We start from the raw sequence: 17348 nt of genomic DNA, 5'->3' as shown, positions 1-17348 counted from the left end.
AGCATTCAAACAAATACATGGTAAACAGAAATAGAGATGAAACAGAGAGGTTAAACAGAAAATGATTGAAACACACAGCAAATCAAGTAGCACTTGTGGACAGAGAAGCAGTTTAATGATCTCACGTTAGAATCATAAAAGTGAGAAAACAAGTTTGTTGCCCCATTTGCTTTCTCACAGCAGGAGAACATTGGAGCTACCAACACAAACTAGTGTTCACAACCTACCAATTTGCCACCCTGTCAGGCATCTGCTTTTTTGTGGAAAAGGCTCCCACGTTGGCCTCTTTGGCACTTCAGAATCTGCAAAACTTAAATGCATGCATCGTCCAAGGGACTGCCTAAGAAGAAACCAATGTTCTCCTTGTGCTCTGTGCAGTCAGCACTAGATGTGATTCCAGCCATGATCCAAATGGACAAAGTCCAGAATGGAGCTGGAAAAGACTGATCTTAATCTTGTAATCTTGACTGACTTGTAATAATAAAGACCTCACACCATGTCAGGTATACACTGTTTATTTAGAAAAAACAACTCCAAGCTCTCACTTGAGAGTTAACGGAGTGCAGCAGACCACGACGCTAATAAGCTAGTGGGCGTAACTACAATAGCATGACTCATAACATGAGCCACTAATCTACAATTACCATGGTCAAATCTCAATCAAAACTCAAAAGAGCCCATCCTTTATCAAAATTTGCCACGACCAAGCCCGTTAATACTCAAAATCTTCTGCACTGATCTTTTCATTTGCAGGCAATTTCCAAAACAATACTAATATTGTAACACCATATATTTGGCTAGCTGCTTTTGAAATGTCCAGATGACTTTTAATTAATCTGACCCAACCATTGAGAAGCCATTCTGGATGAAATATTAAAATTATTCTTCCACCACCATCCTCTGCCTCCTATTATCGTCAATTTTGGATCCAATTAGCCAGCTCACCTGGAATACTAAGTGTGTTACCATCTGGTACCTTGTCAATTGCCTTACTAAATTCCATATAAACATCTAATGCCCTGCCTTAATTAATCTTATTAATTCCTCAAAAAACACAATCAAATTAGCGAGTTGGGATTTCCCCCTCACAAAGATAAAATTATTATCCTTGATAAGTCCCTGCATTTCCAAATAAATCATACCCTTTAGAATTTTCTTCAATAATTTTCTTACCACTGACATAAGGCTGTCCTGGCTTGACATTTACTGTACATTTACTTTCTCAAGTGAAAATTAACAATGGTGATATTTTGACATTAAACTATGTTCATATTTAATACAAGCAGACTAATAGGTTATAAAATGGTTTCACTAAGTAATTCAGTATGTACTGTGGCATTCTATGAGATTGTTTCAACCATGTTCAATTAAAAGGCAGATATGAGCTTAATAATTGACAATTTCACCACAATTGTAATTTGGTTTCTGTTCTAAAGACAGTGAGAGTTTTTATTTTGATAAGAACAGATTGCCTCGCTTTTATGTTATACTCTTGTTGAAGTTTCTCAAATTAGCGGACCATTTAAGGAGTCTTTTGAGTATTGGAATATTGGACAATTCACTCCTTTCACAATGATTGTTGGCCTCAGGAGCTTTTGATCAGTTGTCCCTGCATGAATATTTAACATTCTTGTGCAGAGTTAATAATGTGTAATAGACAGTAAAGAGTCATTGGGTCGTGGAGCCATATAAAAATGAAATCAGGGCAATGGGTAACCCTAACATGCCAATTTGTTATCTGCAGATGAGTGCAAGGAGACGTTGTCTACTATCGCTAAACCCAAGACTAAGCACATTTATGGGAGGAATGAAGGGGCCTGGATGAAGGATCCATTTGCGCGAGGTGACAAAATCTACATCACCAATTATTATTATGGTAACACCTTAATAGAGTTTCGCAACATGGAAACCTTCAAACAAGGTGAGAGCAAAGTATCTCAAATACAATGAATATTCATGTCCTTTGTTCAAGAGAATGCAGACCAGTTCTTTTCCCAATTCTAAAAGTCCCAAGATATGGGCCAGTTCTTCATGACTTAGATAAGGAGCAACCTCCTTTTGCAGAGAGTTGTGTATTTTAGGGATGTCTTTCCCAGGGGACTGCGGCTGTTTGTTTGAGCATATTCAAGGCTGATATCAATAAAGTTGTAGACAGTAAGGGAATTTGCTGATGTGAGGATTAAACAGAATGCAGACAAAATAGTGTCCACCATAATATGAGTAAATGGCCGAGAACTTTAAGGAGCTGAAAGGTCTTTTCCTTTCCACTATTCCATAATTTTTCATCATTCCAGCATCCTAAATGAAATAATAACATAAATTAAGATGGCATTACCCCCACTCAATACCAGAGGTTTGCAAATGTAAAGAGTATTTCAGAAACTACAGTACAATTTGGTAATCAATACACAATTAAAGTCACAGAGTCATCGAGCACAGAAACAGGTCCTTTGGCCCACTGTCCATTAACCACCTATTTACACATCCCATTTTATTGTACCCACATTGTCATCAACTTCCCCAAATTCTACCAACTACCTATAAACTGGGGGAAATTTAGAGCGGATAATTAAAACACTGATCTGCACGTCTTTGGAATGTGGGAGGAAACTGTAGCCCCCCAGGAAAACCCACTTGGTCACAGAAAGACCATGCAAACTCCGGACAGACAGCACCAGGGATCGGGATGGTCACTGGGGCTGTGAGGCAATGGGCCCTCATGCTGTGCCACTGTGCTGCTCAGCTGTGCTACTGTACTGCCTTGAAATTTATTTCCTTAGAGCAAAACCTTACACAAACCTGCACAATCAGACCTCAATAGGCTAATCCGTGACTGCTTTGTAGCTCAATCTAGGAAAACAGTATGTGATTCCGATACACTTTTTACCAAGAACTTTTTAAAATGCAAAAGGCAGTTGCAGCTCAGTCCCACTCATCATATGCATAAAGTTTCACACCCAGATTTGGCAGATGTTTAAGATGATCTGCTGAGAGATCTTTATAACATTTTTCTACCGTCCTGTGTTCATAACACAATTATTATCCACAAATTATTTATAAGGAACATTACAAATTATTATTTCATACTCCGGTTTATACACAATTGCCGAATCTGGTAAGGAATTATTTCCTGTTGAATTGAAGCGTTCTGTGGTCATTGATCCTAATCCTCGGGTTTGCTACCTTGTTTTATCTGGAATACGGGTGGCATTAATTCTACTGTGACCAAGCCAACCATGCAATATGTATGATCTGTATGATCTGATAATTCCTTGCCGACAATGAAAATGAATAGAAAACAGAAAAGATGAAGTAAAAAACATAAGCCTGCTCCAACATCCTCAATGATGGCCTTGTCATCTGTTACTTTTCAAAACATTCATGAAGAGTGGGAACACAGATGGTATCCTAGAGTGGCCAGGTACCACTTAAAACAAAGTGAAATTAAGCACTCTCTTCAGGGGAAGACTACTGCAGACCACAAGAAAATATTGACACATCTGTTTTTAATGGATCTATAAAGAAACCCTCATTAAAAGTGCCTGTTATATAAAATCCAAACCTTCAGTAATTTTCCACAACCTCAAAAATGTATTCCTGTATAGAGTAATGATGCCCGTTCCTTTCTCCTCCCACAATTGCTTTCCTAGAAGTTCTCTCATGGTGGCCAGGAAGGAAGAGAATCAGCTATACAGGGCGGGACTGACGTATGATAACATATAACATATAACAATTACAGCACGGAAACAGGCCATCTCGGCCCTACAAGTCCGTGCCGAACAAATTTTTTTCCCCTTAGTCCCACCTGCCTGCACTCATACCATAACCCTCCATTCCCTTCTCATCCATATGCCTATCCAATTTATTTTTAAATGATACCAATGAACCTGCCTCCACCACTTCCACTGGAAGCTCATTCCACACCGCTACCACTCTCTGAGTAAAGAAGTTCCCCCTCATATTACCCCTAAACTTCTGTCCCTTAATTCTGAAGTCATGTCCTCTTGTTTGAATCTTCCCTATTCTCAAAGGGAAAAGCTTGTCCACATCAACTCGGTCTATCCCTCTCATCATTTTAAAGACCTCTATCAAGTCCCCCCTTAACCTTCTGCGCTCCAGAGAATAAAGACCTAACTTATTCAACCTATCTCTGTAATGATGAAAGAATGGGTCGACTGGGCTTGTATTTGCTGGAATTTAGAAAGATGAGAGAGGATCTTATAGAAACATATAACATTCTTTTAAAGGATTGGACAGGCTAGATGTGGGAAAAATGTTCCTGATGTTGGGGGAGTGCAGAACTGGGGGACACAGTTTAAGAATAAAGAGTAGGCCATTTCGGACTGAGACGAGGAAAAACCCAGAAAGTTGTGAGTCTGTGTAAAATAAAAGAAACTAAACAAGTGAGAACCTAGTCGTCATGGCGTTCATTTCCTTTTTAATTTAAAATTCACACACTGGAAATTTCCAAAGTTGACTTCCAACGCATATGAAATTATGAGAGGCATAAAAGGGTAGACAGTCAGTACATTTTTCTCAGGGTGGAAATGCCAAAGACTAGGGAGCATAGCCTAATGGTGAGTGGGGCGAGAAATACGGGGCGTTATTTTACACAGAGTGATGGCTGCCTGAAACATACTGTTGGGGTGAAGGTGGAGGTGGATACTATTAAAGCAGATTTTACAAGCCATTAATAACAAATAATTTATGGACCAAAATTGATAAAATGTTGTTGTTCACAACATTGAAACTTGGCTTTGCCCAGCTTTTTGATTCTTGGATATACAGTGGAATGACCAAAAGGCAAATAATGAAGATGATCTCACAGGAATTGCAGACCATCCAGACAAGTCTATCTCTAAATCCCATGAATGAATTCTAGGCACAAGCTACAAACTCCCTGAAAGTGGCAACACAAGGAGATAGAGTGGTAAAGAAGGGGCATGGTAGGCTTTCCTTCATTGGGCATGGCACTGAGTATAAGAGTAAGAAAGCCATGATGCAGCTTGATAGAACACGGTTAGGCTGCATTTGGAGTATTGAGTGCAGTTCTGGTTGCCCCATTACAGGAAGGATGTGGATGCTTTGGAATGTGTGCAAAAGAGGTTTACCAGAATGATATCTGAATTAGAAGGTATTAGCTAGGAGAGGTTGGACAGATGGGGATTATTTTCTCAGGAATGCTGGAGGTTGAGGGGAGACCTGATAATAGTATATACAATTATGGGAGGCATATTTAGTGCAGACAGTCAGAACCTTTTTTCCAGGGTGAATATATCACAAGACTAGAGAACATAGCTTTGAGGTGAGAAGGGCAAATGTTTAATGGAGATAAGCAGCGTAAATGTTTTTACACAAAGGATGGTGAGTGCTTGGAACGCTCAGTAAGGGGTGATGGTGGAGGTGGATACAATAATGGTGTTTAAGTGGCCTTTGGATAGGCACATGGACATGTAGGGAATGGAGATTGTAGGATCATATGCAGGCAAAGGATATTATTTATCTTGGCATTATGTTTAGGAGAGTCATCGTGGGCTGAATGGTCTGTTCCTGTGTTATACTGTTCTGTGTTCAGAGTAGTAATATTTGATGAAAACCTGAAATATTTACTCTGTTCATCTCTCCTCAGATGCTGCCTAACCTGCTGTATGTTTCTATCATGTTCTAGTTTTAAGCCAGTACTAAGTAGTTCATCTGAGTTCCTTCATTAGATCTGAGCCATGAAATGGAAACATATGGACATAATTCAGTCTCTTAGATAGATTCCTGCCTTTAATTCACTCCAAGACAGTCATTATTATTCAATATATCTAAACCCTCAAACAGGTTCCTTAATCCAACTTGTTCTGAGGCTTCCAATACTCTGTCATCAAGTGATCTGGCAGAATACAGATGCATAAATGAGGTAGGGCAGGTTTTAGACATTCCAAAACTGGATCAGCCAAAAGTATTTATTATCCATTTTGCTAAGTTTCCATCTGCCAAATACATTGTTTGGTGGGGAAACAAGCTGTCCAAATTGAGATCAAGCCCAAATACAATTAATCTATTTCATATGGGAGAGTTGCGATTGGCCTCAACATTGCAGGAAGGCAAGGTGCTTGTTCAGTTCTATGCTCCCCCATCAGGCGGGGAAGGAACCAGGCTCAACTGTTTGGAAACAAAGTGGGGCGATGAAATGAAGCATCAGGCATCACGATCTATTTGAAACGCAGAAGTGGTTTGAAGATCAGATTATACAATCCCCGCCCCCACCCCCCTGCAACCTTCCCACTGGCTCCTACTACTCACCACAAGGGAAAATGTTATTGGTTCCAATTCATGCCTGGAGAAGTCCAGTTGGACAAGTGTTGGTTGGCAACTGGTGTCCATGGAAGCTGAGCAGAAACCAATATCCAAAAGAGAGAAAAGCCCACATTTGGTGTACTATATTCAGTTTTAGTTACCCTTCCATAGGAAGAATGCCATTAAGCTGGAAAGACTGCAGAATAGCTTAATGAGGATATTGCCAGGACTCAAAGGCTTGAGCTATAGAGAAAGGTTAGGCAGGCTAGGACATTACTCATTGGTGCGCAAGAGTCTGATCTTATAGAGGTGAGAAAATATAAGGGGAATTAATGGGATGAATGCAGAGAGTCTTTTACCCAGGTTAGAGGAATTAAGAACCAGAAGACATATAATAACCATATAACCATATAACAATTACAGCACGGAAACAGGCCATCTCGACCCTTCTAGTCCGTGCCGAACACATAATCTCCCCTAGTCCCATATACCTGCGCTCAGGCCATAACCCTCCATTCCCTTCCCATCCATATAACTATCCAATTTATTTTTAAATGATAAAACCGAACCTGCCTCCACCACCTTCACTGGAAGCTCATTCCACACAGCTACCACTCTCTGAGTAAAGAAGTTCCCCCTCATGTTACCCCTAAACTTCAGTCCCTTAATTCTCATGTCATGTCCCCTTGTTTGAATCTTCCCTACTCTCAGTGGGAAAAGCTTTTCCACGTCAACTGTCTATCCCTCTCATCATTTTAAAAACCTCTATCAAGTCCCCCTTAACCTTCTGCGCTCCAAAGAATAAAGCCCTAACTTGTTCAACCTTTCTCTGTAACTTAGTTGCTGAAACCCAGGCAACATTCTAGTAAATCTCCTCTGTACTCTCTCTATTTTGTTGACATCCTTCCTATAATTAGGCGACCAAAATTGTACACCATACTCCAGAATTGGCCTCACCAATGCCTTGTACAATTTTAACATTACATCCCAACTTCTATACTCAATGCTCTGATTTATAAAGGCCAGCACACCAAAAGCTTTCTTTACCACCCTATCTACATGAGATTCCACTTTCAGGGAACTGTGCACAGTTATTCCCAGATCCCTCTGTTCACCTACATTCTTCAATTCCCTACCATTTACCATGTACGTCCTATTTTGATTTGTCCTGCCAAGATGTAGCACCTCACACTTATCAGCATTAAACTCCATCTGCCATCTTTCAGCCCACTCTTCCAACTGGCATAAATCTCTCTGTAGACTTTGAAACTTTACTTCATTACCCGCAACCCCACCTATCTTAGTATCATCTGCATACTTACTAATCCAATTTACCACACCATCATCCAGATCATTGATGTACATGACAAACAACAGTGGACCCAACACAGATCCCTGTGGCACCCCACTCGTCACTGGCCTCCAACCTGACAAACAACCATCCACCATTACTCTCTGGCATCTCCCATTCAGCCACTGTTGAATCCATCTTGCTACTCCACCATTAATACCCAACCATTGAACCTTCTTAACCAACCTTCCATGAGGAACCTTGTCAAAGGCCTTACTGAAGTCCATATACACAACATCCACTGCGTTACCCTCATCAATTTCCCGTGTAACATCTTCAAAAAATTCAAGAAGATTAGTTAAACAAAACCTTCCAGGCACAAATCCATGTTGACTGTTCCTAATCAGACCCTGTTTATCCAGATGCTTATATATATTATCTCTAAGTATTCTTTCCATTAATTTGCCCACCACTGACGTCAAACTAACAGGTCTATAATTGCTAGGTTTACTCTTAGACCCCTTTTTAAACAATGGAACAACATGCGCAGTACGCCAATCCTCCGGCACTATTCCCGTTTCTAATGACATTTGAAATATTTCTGCCATAGCCCCTGCTATTTCTACACTAACTTCCCTCAATGTCCTAGGGAATATCCTGTCCGGACCTGGAGACTTATCCACTTTTATATTTCTCAAAAGTGTCAGTACTTCCTCTTCTTTGATCCTCATAGTTTCCATAGCTACTCTACTTGTTTCCCTTACCTCACATAATTCAATATCCTTCTCCTTGGTGAATACCGAAGAAAAGAAACTGTTCAATATCTCCCCCATCTCTTTTGGCTCTGCAGATAGTTGTCCACTCTGACTCTCTAATGGACCAATTTTATCCCTCGTTATCCTTTTGCTATTAATATAGCGGTAGAAACCCTTCGGATTTACTTTTACCTTACTTGCCAAAGCAACCTCATATCTTCTTTTAGCTTTTCTAATTTCTTTCTTAAGATTCTTTTTACATTCTTTATACTCCTCAAGCACCTCATTTACTCCATGCTGCCTATAATTATTGTAGATCTCCATAGGTTTAAGGTGAGCATAGGTTTAAGGGCAAGATATAATAGGAATCCAAGGGGCAACGTTTTTACTCGGTGTGTGGTGGGTATATAGAACGAGTTGTCAGTGGAGGTAGTTGTGGCAGGTACTATAGCAACATTAAAAAGAAACTTGGATAAATGGATAGGAAAGGATTAGAGGGATAAGGGCCAAATGCAGGCAAATGGGACGACAGTAGCTTTGATGAGCCATTCTGGTCGACATGGATAAGTTGGACTGAAGGGCCTATGTCCATGCTGTATGACTCTAAAAGTCGATTTCAGTTCTTTTGTATCTCTTTCTAGGTCGCTGGAGTAACTCATACAAACTTCCCTACAATTGGATTGGGACTGGCCATGTGGTATATCATGGGGCTTTCTACTACAACAGAGCATTCACACGCAATATCATCAAATATGACCTGAGGCAAAGATTTGTGGCAGCCTGGAGCCATTTGCATGATGTGGTGTTTGACGAGGCCACTCCCTGGAGGTGGAAGGGCCACTCGGAAATAGACTTTGCAGTTGATGAAAATGGTCTTTGGGTCATCTACCCTGCCATTGATGACGTGGGCTCCTTGCAAGAAGTGATAATGATCAGCAGACTCAACACCGTTGACTTGTCCATCCAGAAGGAGACCACCTGGAGGACTGGCCTGAGGAAGAACTATTATGGCAACTGCTTTATAGTTTGTGGTGTGCTGTATGCAGTGGACAGCTACAATAAGAAGCATGCTAACATTTCGTATGCTTTTGACACTCACACAAACACTCAAATCAATCCAAAGATGCCATTTATCAATGAATATTCATACACCACTCAGATCGACTATAACCCCAAAGAGCGCATCCTGTATGCATGGGACAAAGGCCATCAAGTCACATATGGGGTCACATTTGCCTATTAGAATTAAAAACACATTGACATTTGTGATGGCTTTGTAAAAAATATATATAAGGGGATTGATGTTCTTCTATTCATTCACAGATTGTAGATCAATCTGTTTTGTGTTAATATAATCAAAGTAACCTACTTTAAACGAGAGACAATAAAGCAGACACACAATGGCCCCCTTTGACTCGCGCTTTATATAATAATTGCATTCCTTGCATGTCATGACTGAGAGGAATATGATGCCTGCCGGACTTCCTTGCTAAATTTCAAGCAGATCATTCTTTCTGCTTAAATTTGGCATGCTTGCTGATCATCAAAACTGCATGCTCCATTAGCATTGGTCACTTTGCATTGAAGAATCCAGCCTCTCTACCCATGTCTCTGCACTTTGAACTGGCCTTCATGGGACTGTTGGAAAAAATCACAGTGATGATTCAGTTCCATAGATGTAATAAAGTTTAGATATTATAAATCATGAAACAACTACTTTAAGCATCGTAATCTCATACCTTGAAAGACGACATAATGATAAATGGTACAATATGCACCACCTTCCAAAGGCCAAATAGCTGATCTCTGTTTCCAAGCATTCAGTATTGTGGATTATCCCCTCAATGACTGAAAGGTATGAATTATTGATGTATGGATTGCACCTTACATTCACCGATTAGAAATGGCCACTTCCCATGATGCATTATTAATTGTCATGTGCTTTATAGTTACAAATATTTTCCTAGCATTTAGATTTTGCGAATAAATTGGATATAAATCTAATCTTGCACTTTCTGTGAAATGCAGGGATTGGGTATATTTGGTATTGACGAGAAAAGTTAATATGATGGCTTGCTCTAGGCACTGCTAATTCACTTTGCTTTTGAAAAGGAACGATTAGATTCTCATCAATATAGCAGATTGTTAGTGTCTGAAACTGACATTGTAATATGATGTGCAATCAATGATGCCTGTATTAACCATCTGGTAGATGTGGAACTTAACCAGATGATACATCAGTTATAAAAAAAACTGATCTCATGTTATCCAGGTGTTTCTTCACCATATCCTGTAAGTTGTGGCATTTTATTTTTTATTCGATAATTGATATAAAGCAAACTGGTTTGCTTAGAACATCTGTACTGCTTGGAGTCAGTAGAATGCAATATAATGCTTCTGACATCAATTAGGTATCCCCCACCATTTTATGGCTGAATGTGTGTGTTTGCTAAGGTAATGGACCACAGTGTTTTGTACTGTGCCTTATGGGTTAGGATTGGGCTTTCCCAAGCCAAGAATCAAAAACAAAGAAACTTGCTCTGTAATTCCCTCATAGTTTCATGAGAAGAGGAAAATTGTGCTTGTCAGGCATCCTTGCTGAGTTTCAAAAGGATTATTGTTCTTGCCTAAACCTGGTACGTGCTTGCCAACAAAGCCACAAGCTTTTATATCAATTGCTTTGCACAGAAGAATCCAACCTCAGTGTAAGTTGCAGCAGTGCCAGAGTACTAAGTTTGTTGTCTTCCACAGTAAGCAGCCCTCCCACAGTAAGAAACCCCACTCAGGATTTAATAATGGATGTGTAGTTCTGTGGTTCCACTTGGAAATCATTAAGATTTTCACAAAATTATGAAGGATTCTTAGCCACGACAGACGTTCTCATCTCTTTGGGGGACACAAGGAATAAACTGGATCGAACCCATGTCTAAGAGGCATGAGAACAAGGCAGCAGCCAGTTTCCCACCACTGCCTCCATTTCCATGGGTACTCGTGGCACATTTTCCCAGTAAAACACAGACGTGAGCCACATAATGACTTGCTCTAAGCATTGGTAATTCAATATGCCTTTGAAAAGTGGCAATCAGGTTAACATCAATGCAATAACTAAATATCTCTGATATGGACTACATAGACACATAAAACTAGTGGCTACTATTCACCTCCAAAATCTTCCAGAACCAGGAGATATAAAGTGAGAGGAAGCGAAGAGATGTAGCAACTTTTCCCACCCTTTTATGCAATGTCAAAAGAAACATATTTATGGAGAACATATATGTTGATGAAAATAAACTGATGCTGTCTGTTAATTAAATATCAAATAATCTTATCTATAATGATTAAATAATGGCTTCACTTGACATGTGGAATTAATTGCTGATTACTGTGTTACAAAACAAAAAAAAGATATTTCACTTCAGATAGATTGAAATCTCCATGAAAATATGAGGCAATGGAAATCAAGAGGACAGCTCACTTCCACCTTTCCAAGGATAAGGGGTGAGCACTAAACACCAGACAATTTTTTCCACATTCCGTAAATGCATAAAACATGAAAAATGTTAGTGATCTATATTCCAAATTCCAAAGGAAGCATTAAAACATTCATTTTTTGCCTTCATTAATTGTTTCATTGAGTTAAAATGCAAGTTCATGCGCAATAGAATAGATAAACTGTTGCCGTTTTAGTTGTTGATGTTGTCAGGCAGGCAGTTGCTAACAGAAGGAGCCAACTTCAAATCAAACATTGTATAGCTTGTTATAAGTATTCTATTTGTCCGGGATCTCCTTTCAATTATGCAACATTAAAATGCACTGGTTTCCAACCACCTTGGCATTTATAGGTCCTGCATATCAAAATCAGTTCAAAGGAGATTAACTATTATGGAAGACTGCTACCAAAATGAAGCTCAGCAATAGGAGGAGTTAGCTATATGTACTCAGTTATGAATGCTGAGGTTGTTGGACCAATTGTTTTTTTCTATGACTGTGTAATAAATTTGTTTGACAATTGAAACTTGAGTCTAATTCAAGTGTAGTGTTATTCTATGGTCATTTGCAAGAATGATTTGCATTTATCCAATGCATATGTTGTCCTTAAAATATGGCTTCTTCATTTGTTTCAAGAAATTAGAACTGAAATCTCACAACTATGTTCCAGTTAATTCTTCCCTCAGCTCCACTTTTTGCCCACTTTCCCTTTTTAACCTCAAATTGGCATCCCAATTGGATGGATTTACACTCTTCTCCTGCTGCATTTTTATAACATCATGCTCAAAGTATGCTGTTAAATATTAAGGTCTGACCGTTACAATTTTAAATTCATACAGGATGGCAAGACAATGGTATTATTGTAAACTTCAATATGAAGGTAATGAAATTGAGGCAGGGTGCCCTACAATGGGAAAACTTTGAAAATGAGCAGATTAAATGAAATAATGCAACTGGCCGTCACTTATTTTTTGATAAGTGATAAACTTTTTCCAAACAGCTTACTGTTGTTATCGCCATTTGCGAACATCAACTTATCAGAAAAGGATTTCCAGGTAATTAAAATAAGTAATTTTAATAAGTAAGAGAGTGGTGAATCTCTGGAACTCTCTGCCACAGAGGGTAGTTGAGGCCAGTTCATTGGCTATATTTAAGAGGGAGTTAGATGTGGCCCTTGTGGCTAAGGGGATCAGGGGGTATGGATTGAAGGCAGGTACGGGATACTGAGTTGGATGATCAGCCATGATCATATTGAATGGCGGTGCAGGCTCGAAGGGCCGAATGGCCTACTCCTGCACCTAATTTCTATGTTTCTAAGTAAATGCCAGAGTTAAAATAAGAAAAGTGTACCATTTAAAAAGTAATTTCTTATCCGAATCACTGATTAAACTAAGTTATACTATGGGTAAGTTATGAAGCAAGTGTTTAGTTAAAAGTCTTATGGGCCTGTCTCACTTAGGCGACTTTTTAGGCGGCTACAGGAGACTATGCAGTCGCCACATGTTCGAGGGTGGTTGCCGGGGAGTTGCCTTCATGGTCGTGAATAGTCCCCGCATTCTCAGAACTAGTCACGCCTTCATTTTGGTCACCGCTAATTTTTCAACATGTTGAAAAATTAGCGGCGACCAGAATTTTGACGCCATGGAGAGTAGTGAGAATTCTCGTGTCGTTGGTGCAGTGGTAGTGAGTCGCCAGGAGGTCGTAGGTTGTCGCCAGTTCTCATCGGTGAATTTCATTGGGTCATTGGGGAAAAAACTTAAACAGTAGTTTTCAGAACCAAGGATAACCGACTGGTAATGTTAATGTCCGCCGAGCTTCACAGCCGTATATCTCTGGCTTCTTAAAAGTTGGCACCACTCCTTCTCCCCATCCCGTCTCCCCCTCTTTTAAAGGATTTAAGTGACCCTTCCCATACACTGTGCGTTCACCGTCTTAATTACAGCGCCAACCTTCCTGTTAATCGGGTTGTGTGTCTGTATCACATTGGCTTTGCACCGTGTGGATTTCACTCAGACAGCGCTTCCCCTGCTTGCCCTGCCCCCCGCCTGCATAACTGGCTGGTGAAGGAAACGGTGGTGTGTGTGTGTGTGTGTGTGTGTGTGTGTGTGTGTGTGTGTGTGTGTGTGTGTGTGTGTGTGTGTGTGTGTGTGTGTGTGTGTGTGTGTGTGTGTGTGTGTGTGTGTGTGTGTGTGTGTGTGTGTGTGTGTGTGTGTGTGTGTGTGTGTGTGTGTGTGTGTGTGTGTGTGTGTGTGTGTGTGTGTGTGTGTGTGTGTGTGTGTGTGTGTGTGTTTCACTCTGACATTCGCCGTTCCAGGCACCGGTTTTTCCGCGACTTGCTACGACTTGACAGTCGCCGGCAGTCACCTGAAAAATCGCCTAAGTGGGACAGGCCTATTACTCAATTTTCAAACAGTTAAGAATCTTCACAAGCACCAATCTTGTATCTCAACAAATTAATACATCTTTCAAAATTCTCTACTTTTAAAACTCAGTACAAATCCTTCAATAAAATTAGATAATGTTGGAATACCTTTTTGTAATAGCTAAGAGAAAGAACGGGGTTATTTTTGGTGAGAACCCTTTTTTAAACATGTTAGCTGTTTTTACAGCAGCTTAAATTTCATGTTATTTTTCTATTTGTTGTTTGCTTCTGGTGATTTTCAAATATTTTGGATGGAACTATTTTTATCATGTGCAAATGATTCTTTCCAGTAAATAATGAATAAACAATGCTTTTAAACAAAGTCTAAATTTGTAAACATACTTTTGACATTTGGTTAAAAATCTTCACTTAAAATGTTACATTTAGATGAGTCAAAGCCCGGATAAATATCCAGCTGCAATAACAGTACATTAACTCCATAAAACCATTTTAACTTCACAAATTAACCAAATCTGCTTTGTATCTTTCAACTTAATGATTAAAAGTCAGAACTGATTGTTACAAAGTGTAATCAGGTTCCTTACTCTTCACATGCCCTATATGACTGAAGAATTTGACAAAGGTATTAGAATATCCAATATTGTATTATGATCATAATATCATTACACTACAATATAATATTTACTTAATTATGAGAGATTGTAAGAGATACTGCATGGCAGATAAATTTCACATGTAGACCGGTTTGGACAGAATCTAATGTCACTTCATTTATAGATTCATTAAGCATTACAAGGCTCACTGAATCCACACCAAACTTCGAGCACACATTTACTCTAATCCCACACTAACCCCATCACCTACTGACATTTTGCTGATAGTGTGGTACACTGTTACCTCCATCCAATGTTAAATCGCTCCAAGTGGGGCAACACAGTAGCGCAGCGGTAGAGAGTTGTTGCCTTACAGCGCTTGCAGCACCAGAGATCTGGGTTTGATCCTGACTACAGTTGCTGTCTGAACGGAGCTTCTACCTTCTCCACGTGACCGAGTGGGTTTTCTCTGAGATCTTCGGTTTTCTCCCACACTCCAAATACGTACAGGTTTGTAGGTAATCGGCTAGGTATAAGTGTAAATTGTCCCTAGTGTGCACTGGATAGTGATAATGTGCGGGGATCGCTGGTTGGTGCGGATTCGGTGGGCCAAAGGTCCTGGTTCCGCGCTGTATCTCTAAACTAAACTAAAGTGCTTGCCATAAACACCTAATGTTGCCAAGACCAAACTAAAGAATGTGTTGAATCACATTGGACTAAGCCAGCTGATAAGATTTGCTGCCTGCCACATCTGTGAGGAAAATGCAGAGGGACACACAAGGTGATCCTTCACATCCAAGAGGACAAGGTGGCTTGGAACATGACTGGTAAGTTGGACAAGTGCTGCGTCACAAGCTTCAGAAGGCTTTTGAACTGTTTTAATATTCCTGATAGAGACATATAAAACAATTCAAATAGATTTAAATAGCTTAAAATATTAATTAAAAAATGCACACTCCTTTACTCAGAATAGGGTAATCAAGAGCCAGGTTTAAAGTGAGAGGGAAAGGATTTAATTGGAACCTGAGGGGCAACTTTTTCCACACAGAGAGTGGTGGGTATATGGAATGAGTTGACTGAGGAGGGAGTTGAGGCAGGCACTGTAACAACATTTTAAAAGATTTTGAGTAGATACATGGATATGACAGGTTTAGGGGGATATGGGCCAAACGTGGGCAAGTGGGACTAGTGCAGATGGGGCATCTTGGGCAAATTGGGCCAAACAGCCTATTCCTGTCCTGTATATTTCAGACTCTAATTTAAAAGACAATTAACTAGCAAATCTACAATGAAGTAAATTCATTAAAAACTTACCTGAAACAGCCATTTTCCACAGGGTTAACTTCCATTGAAATGAACGTGGCAGCTGTCCTGCCAATTCCAAGCACTACCTGGTGTAAACTGAGGGGCCAGATGCGAAGTGATCGCTCTGGTTGATGTGCTCCACTGCTCAGATCAATAGCAGGCCCACAAACAAAATAGAAGGTCAGATGTGCCGGCATCTAATCTCCAGCTCGACAAGGATGCATGTGTCAGACCCAGACCCTGCTTTTTTAAGGATCAGTATTGGCCCCTCACCTTTTCTGCGAATGACTGAGATGTTGAGACAATACAATGTAACCAGATTTGCTAAGAATTCAATTGTGGGAGAGAAGATTGTGGGAGCGAGATTGCTTTGGACAGGTTAGGTGGGTGGATAAGAATGTGGCAGAGAATGTGGAAGATGTGAGATTATTCACATTGGCAGACCAAACAATGTATTTTTTAAAAAGGAGAATAGAGCAATCTTGGTGTGTCTGTTTATGGAATGCTGAAATTACACGTCAAAATATATCAGTTAAGGGGCGAAGTACAAAGGAATGGAAGTCTTCCTGAGTTTGTGCAGGGTTTAAGTGAGACCTCATTTGGAAAGGAGTGTGCAGATTTGGTCTCTAGAATTAATGAACAACTTGTCCAGAGTTTGTGCATCGTAAATTCACAGGAATGATTTCAGGGTGAGGAAGTTGTCCAATGAGGGCTCTGGTTTTTCACCCCTTGGAGTTTTGAAAATGAGAATTTATGTTAAGATTGATCAAATAGTGAGAGGCTGTTTCCTCCTTTCAGAGGATCCAACACTGGTGTAGAATGGTGGGGTTGGATAAGGGTTCAGAAAAAAGAATTAGTCATTTAAAACTGAAGTGAGATGAAATTGCTCCATGCAGAAGGTTGTAATGAAATTTTAAATTCTACGGGAGTTGGATGATCAGTCACAGAAAATATTCTTGACATCGACAGAATTTTGTATAATTTCTATAATCTTTTCAGGGCTTACAATTATCGAAAATATTTGCATTCCTCCATTTATTGACCATTGAGCAACTCAGATTTTAATAACTTGATTGTGGCTCCAAGGCTAGGGCTTCAACTTTTCAAATTATCGGTGACTAGAATGAAGCCGCCATGGAGAGTAGCGAGAATTCTCGTGCCGTAGTTGGGTCGCCAGGATGTCCTAGTGGGTTGCCAGGAGGTCAAAGGTTCTCGTACGTTCTTGTAGGTTGTAGCCGGTGCTGACT

General features: G+C 40.0%; 1 protein-coding gene across 1 annotated transcript in view; it reads left to right on the top strand.

Annotated features, from left to right (window-relative positions):
- Positions 1 to 13423, top strand: part of LOC129701042 (olfactomedin-like protein 2B) — a 41915-nt gene extending 28492 nt beyond the window's left edge. The window contains exons 7-8 of the mRNA XM_055641986.1: positions 1745 to 1921; positions 8973 to 13423. Of these exons, the coding sequence (XP_055497961.1) occupies positions 1745 to 1921; positions 8973 to 9574 (779 nt within the window). The 3' untranslated portion in view covers positions 9575 to 13423. The remainder of the gene's footprint in view (positions 1 to 1744; positions 1922 to 8972) is intronic.
- The last annotated feature ends 3925 nt before the right edge of the window (positions 13424 to 17348 follow it).

The sequence above is a fragment of the Leucoraja erinacea genome, chromosome 10 (genome assembly GCF_028641065.1).
Source record: "Leucoraja erinacea ecotype New England chromosome 10, Leri_hhj_1, whole genome shotgun sequence".
NCBI classification, from domain to species: domain Eukaryota; kingdom Metazoa; phylum Chordata; class Chondrichthyes; order Rajiformes; family Rajidae; genus Leucoraja; species Leucoraja erinaceus.
Note: the sequence above shows the minus strand (reverse complement) of the source record. Positions and strands in the feature narration are given on the sequence as shown.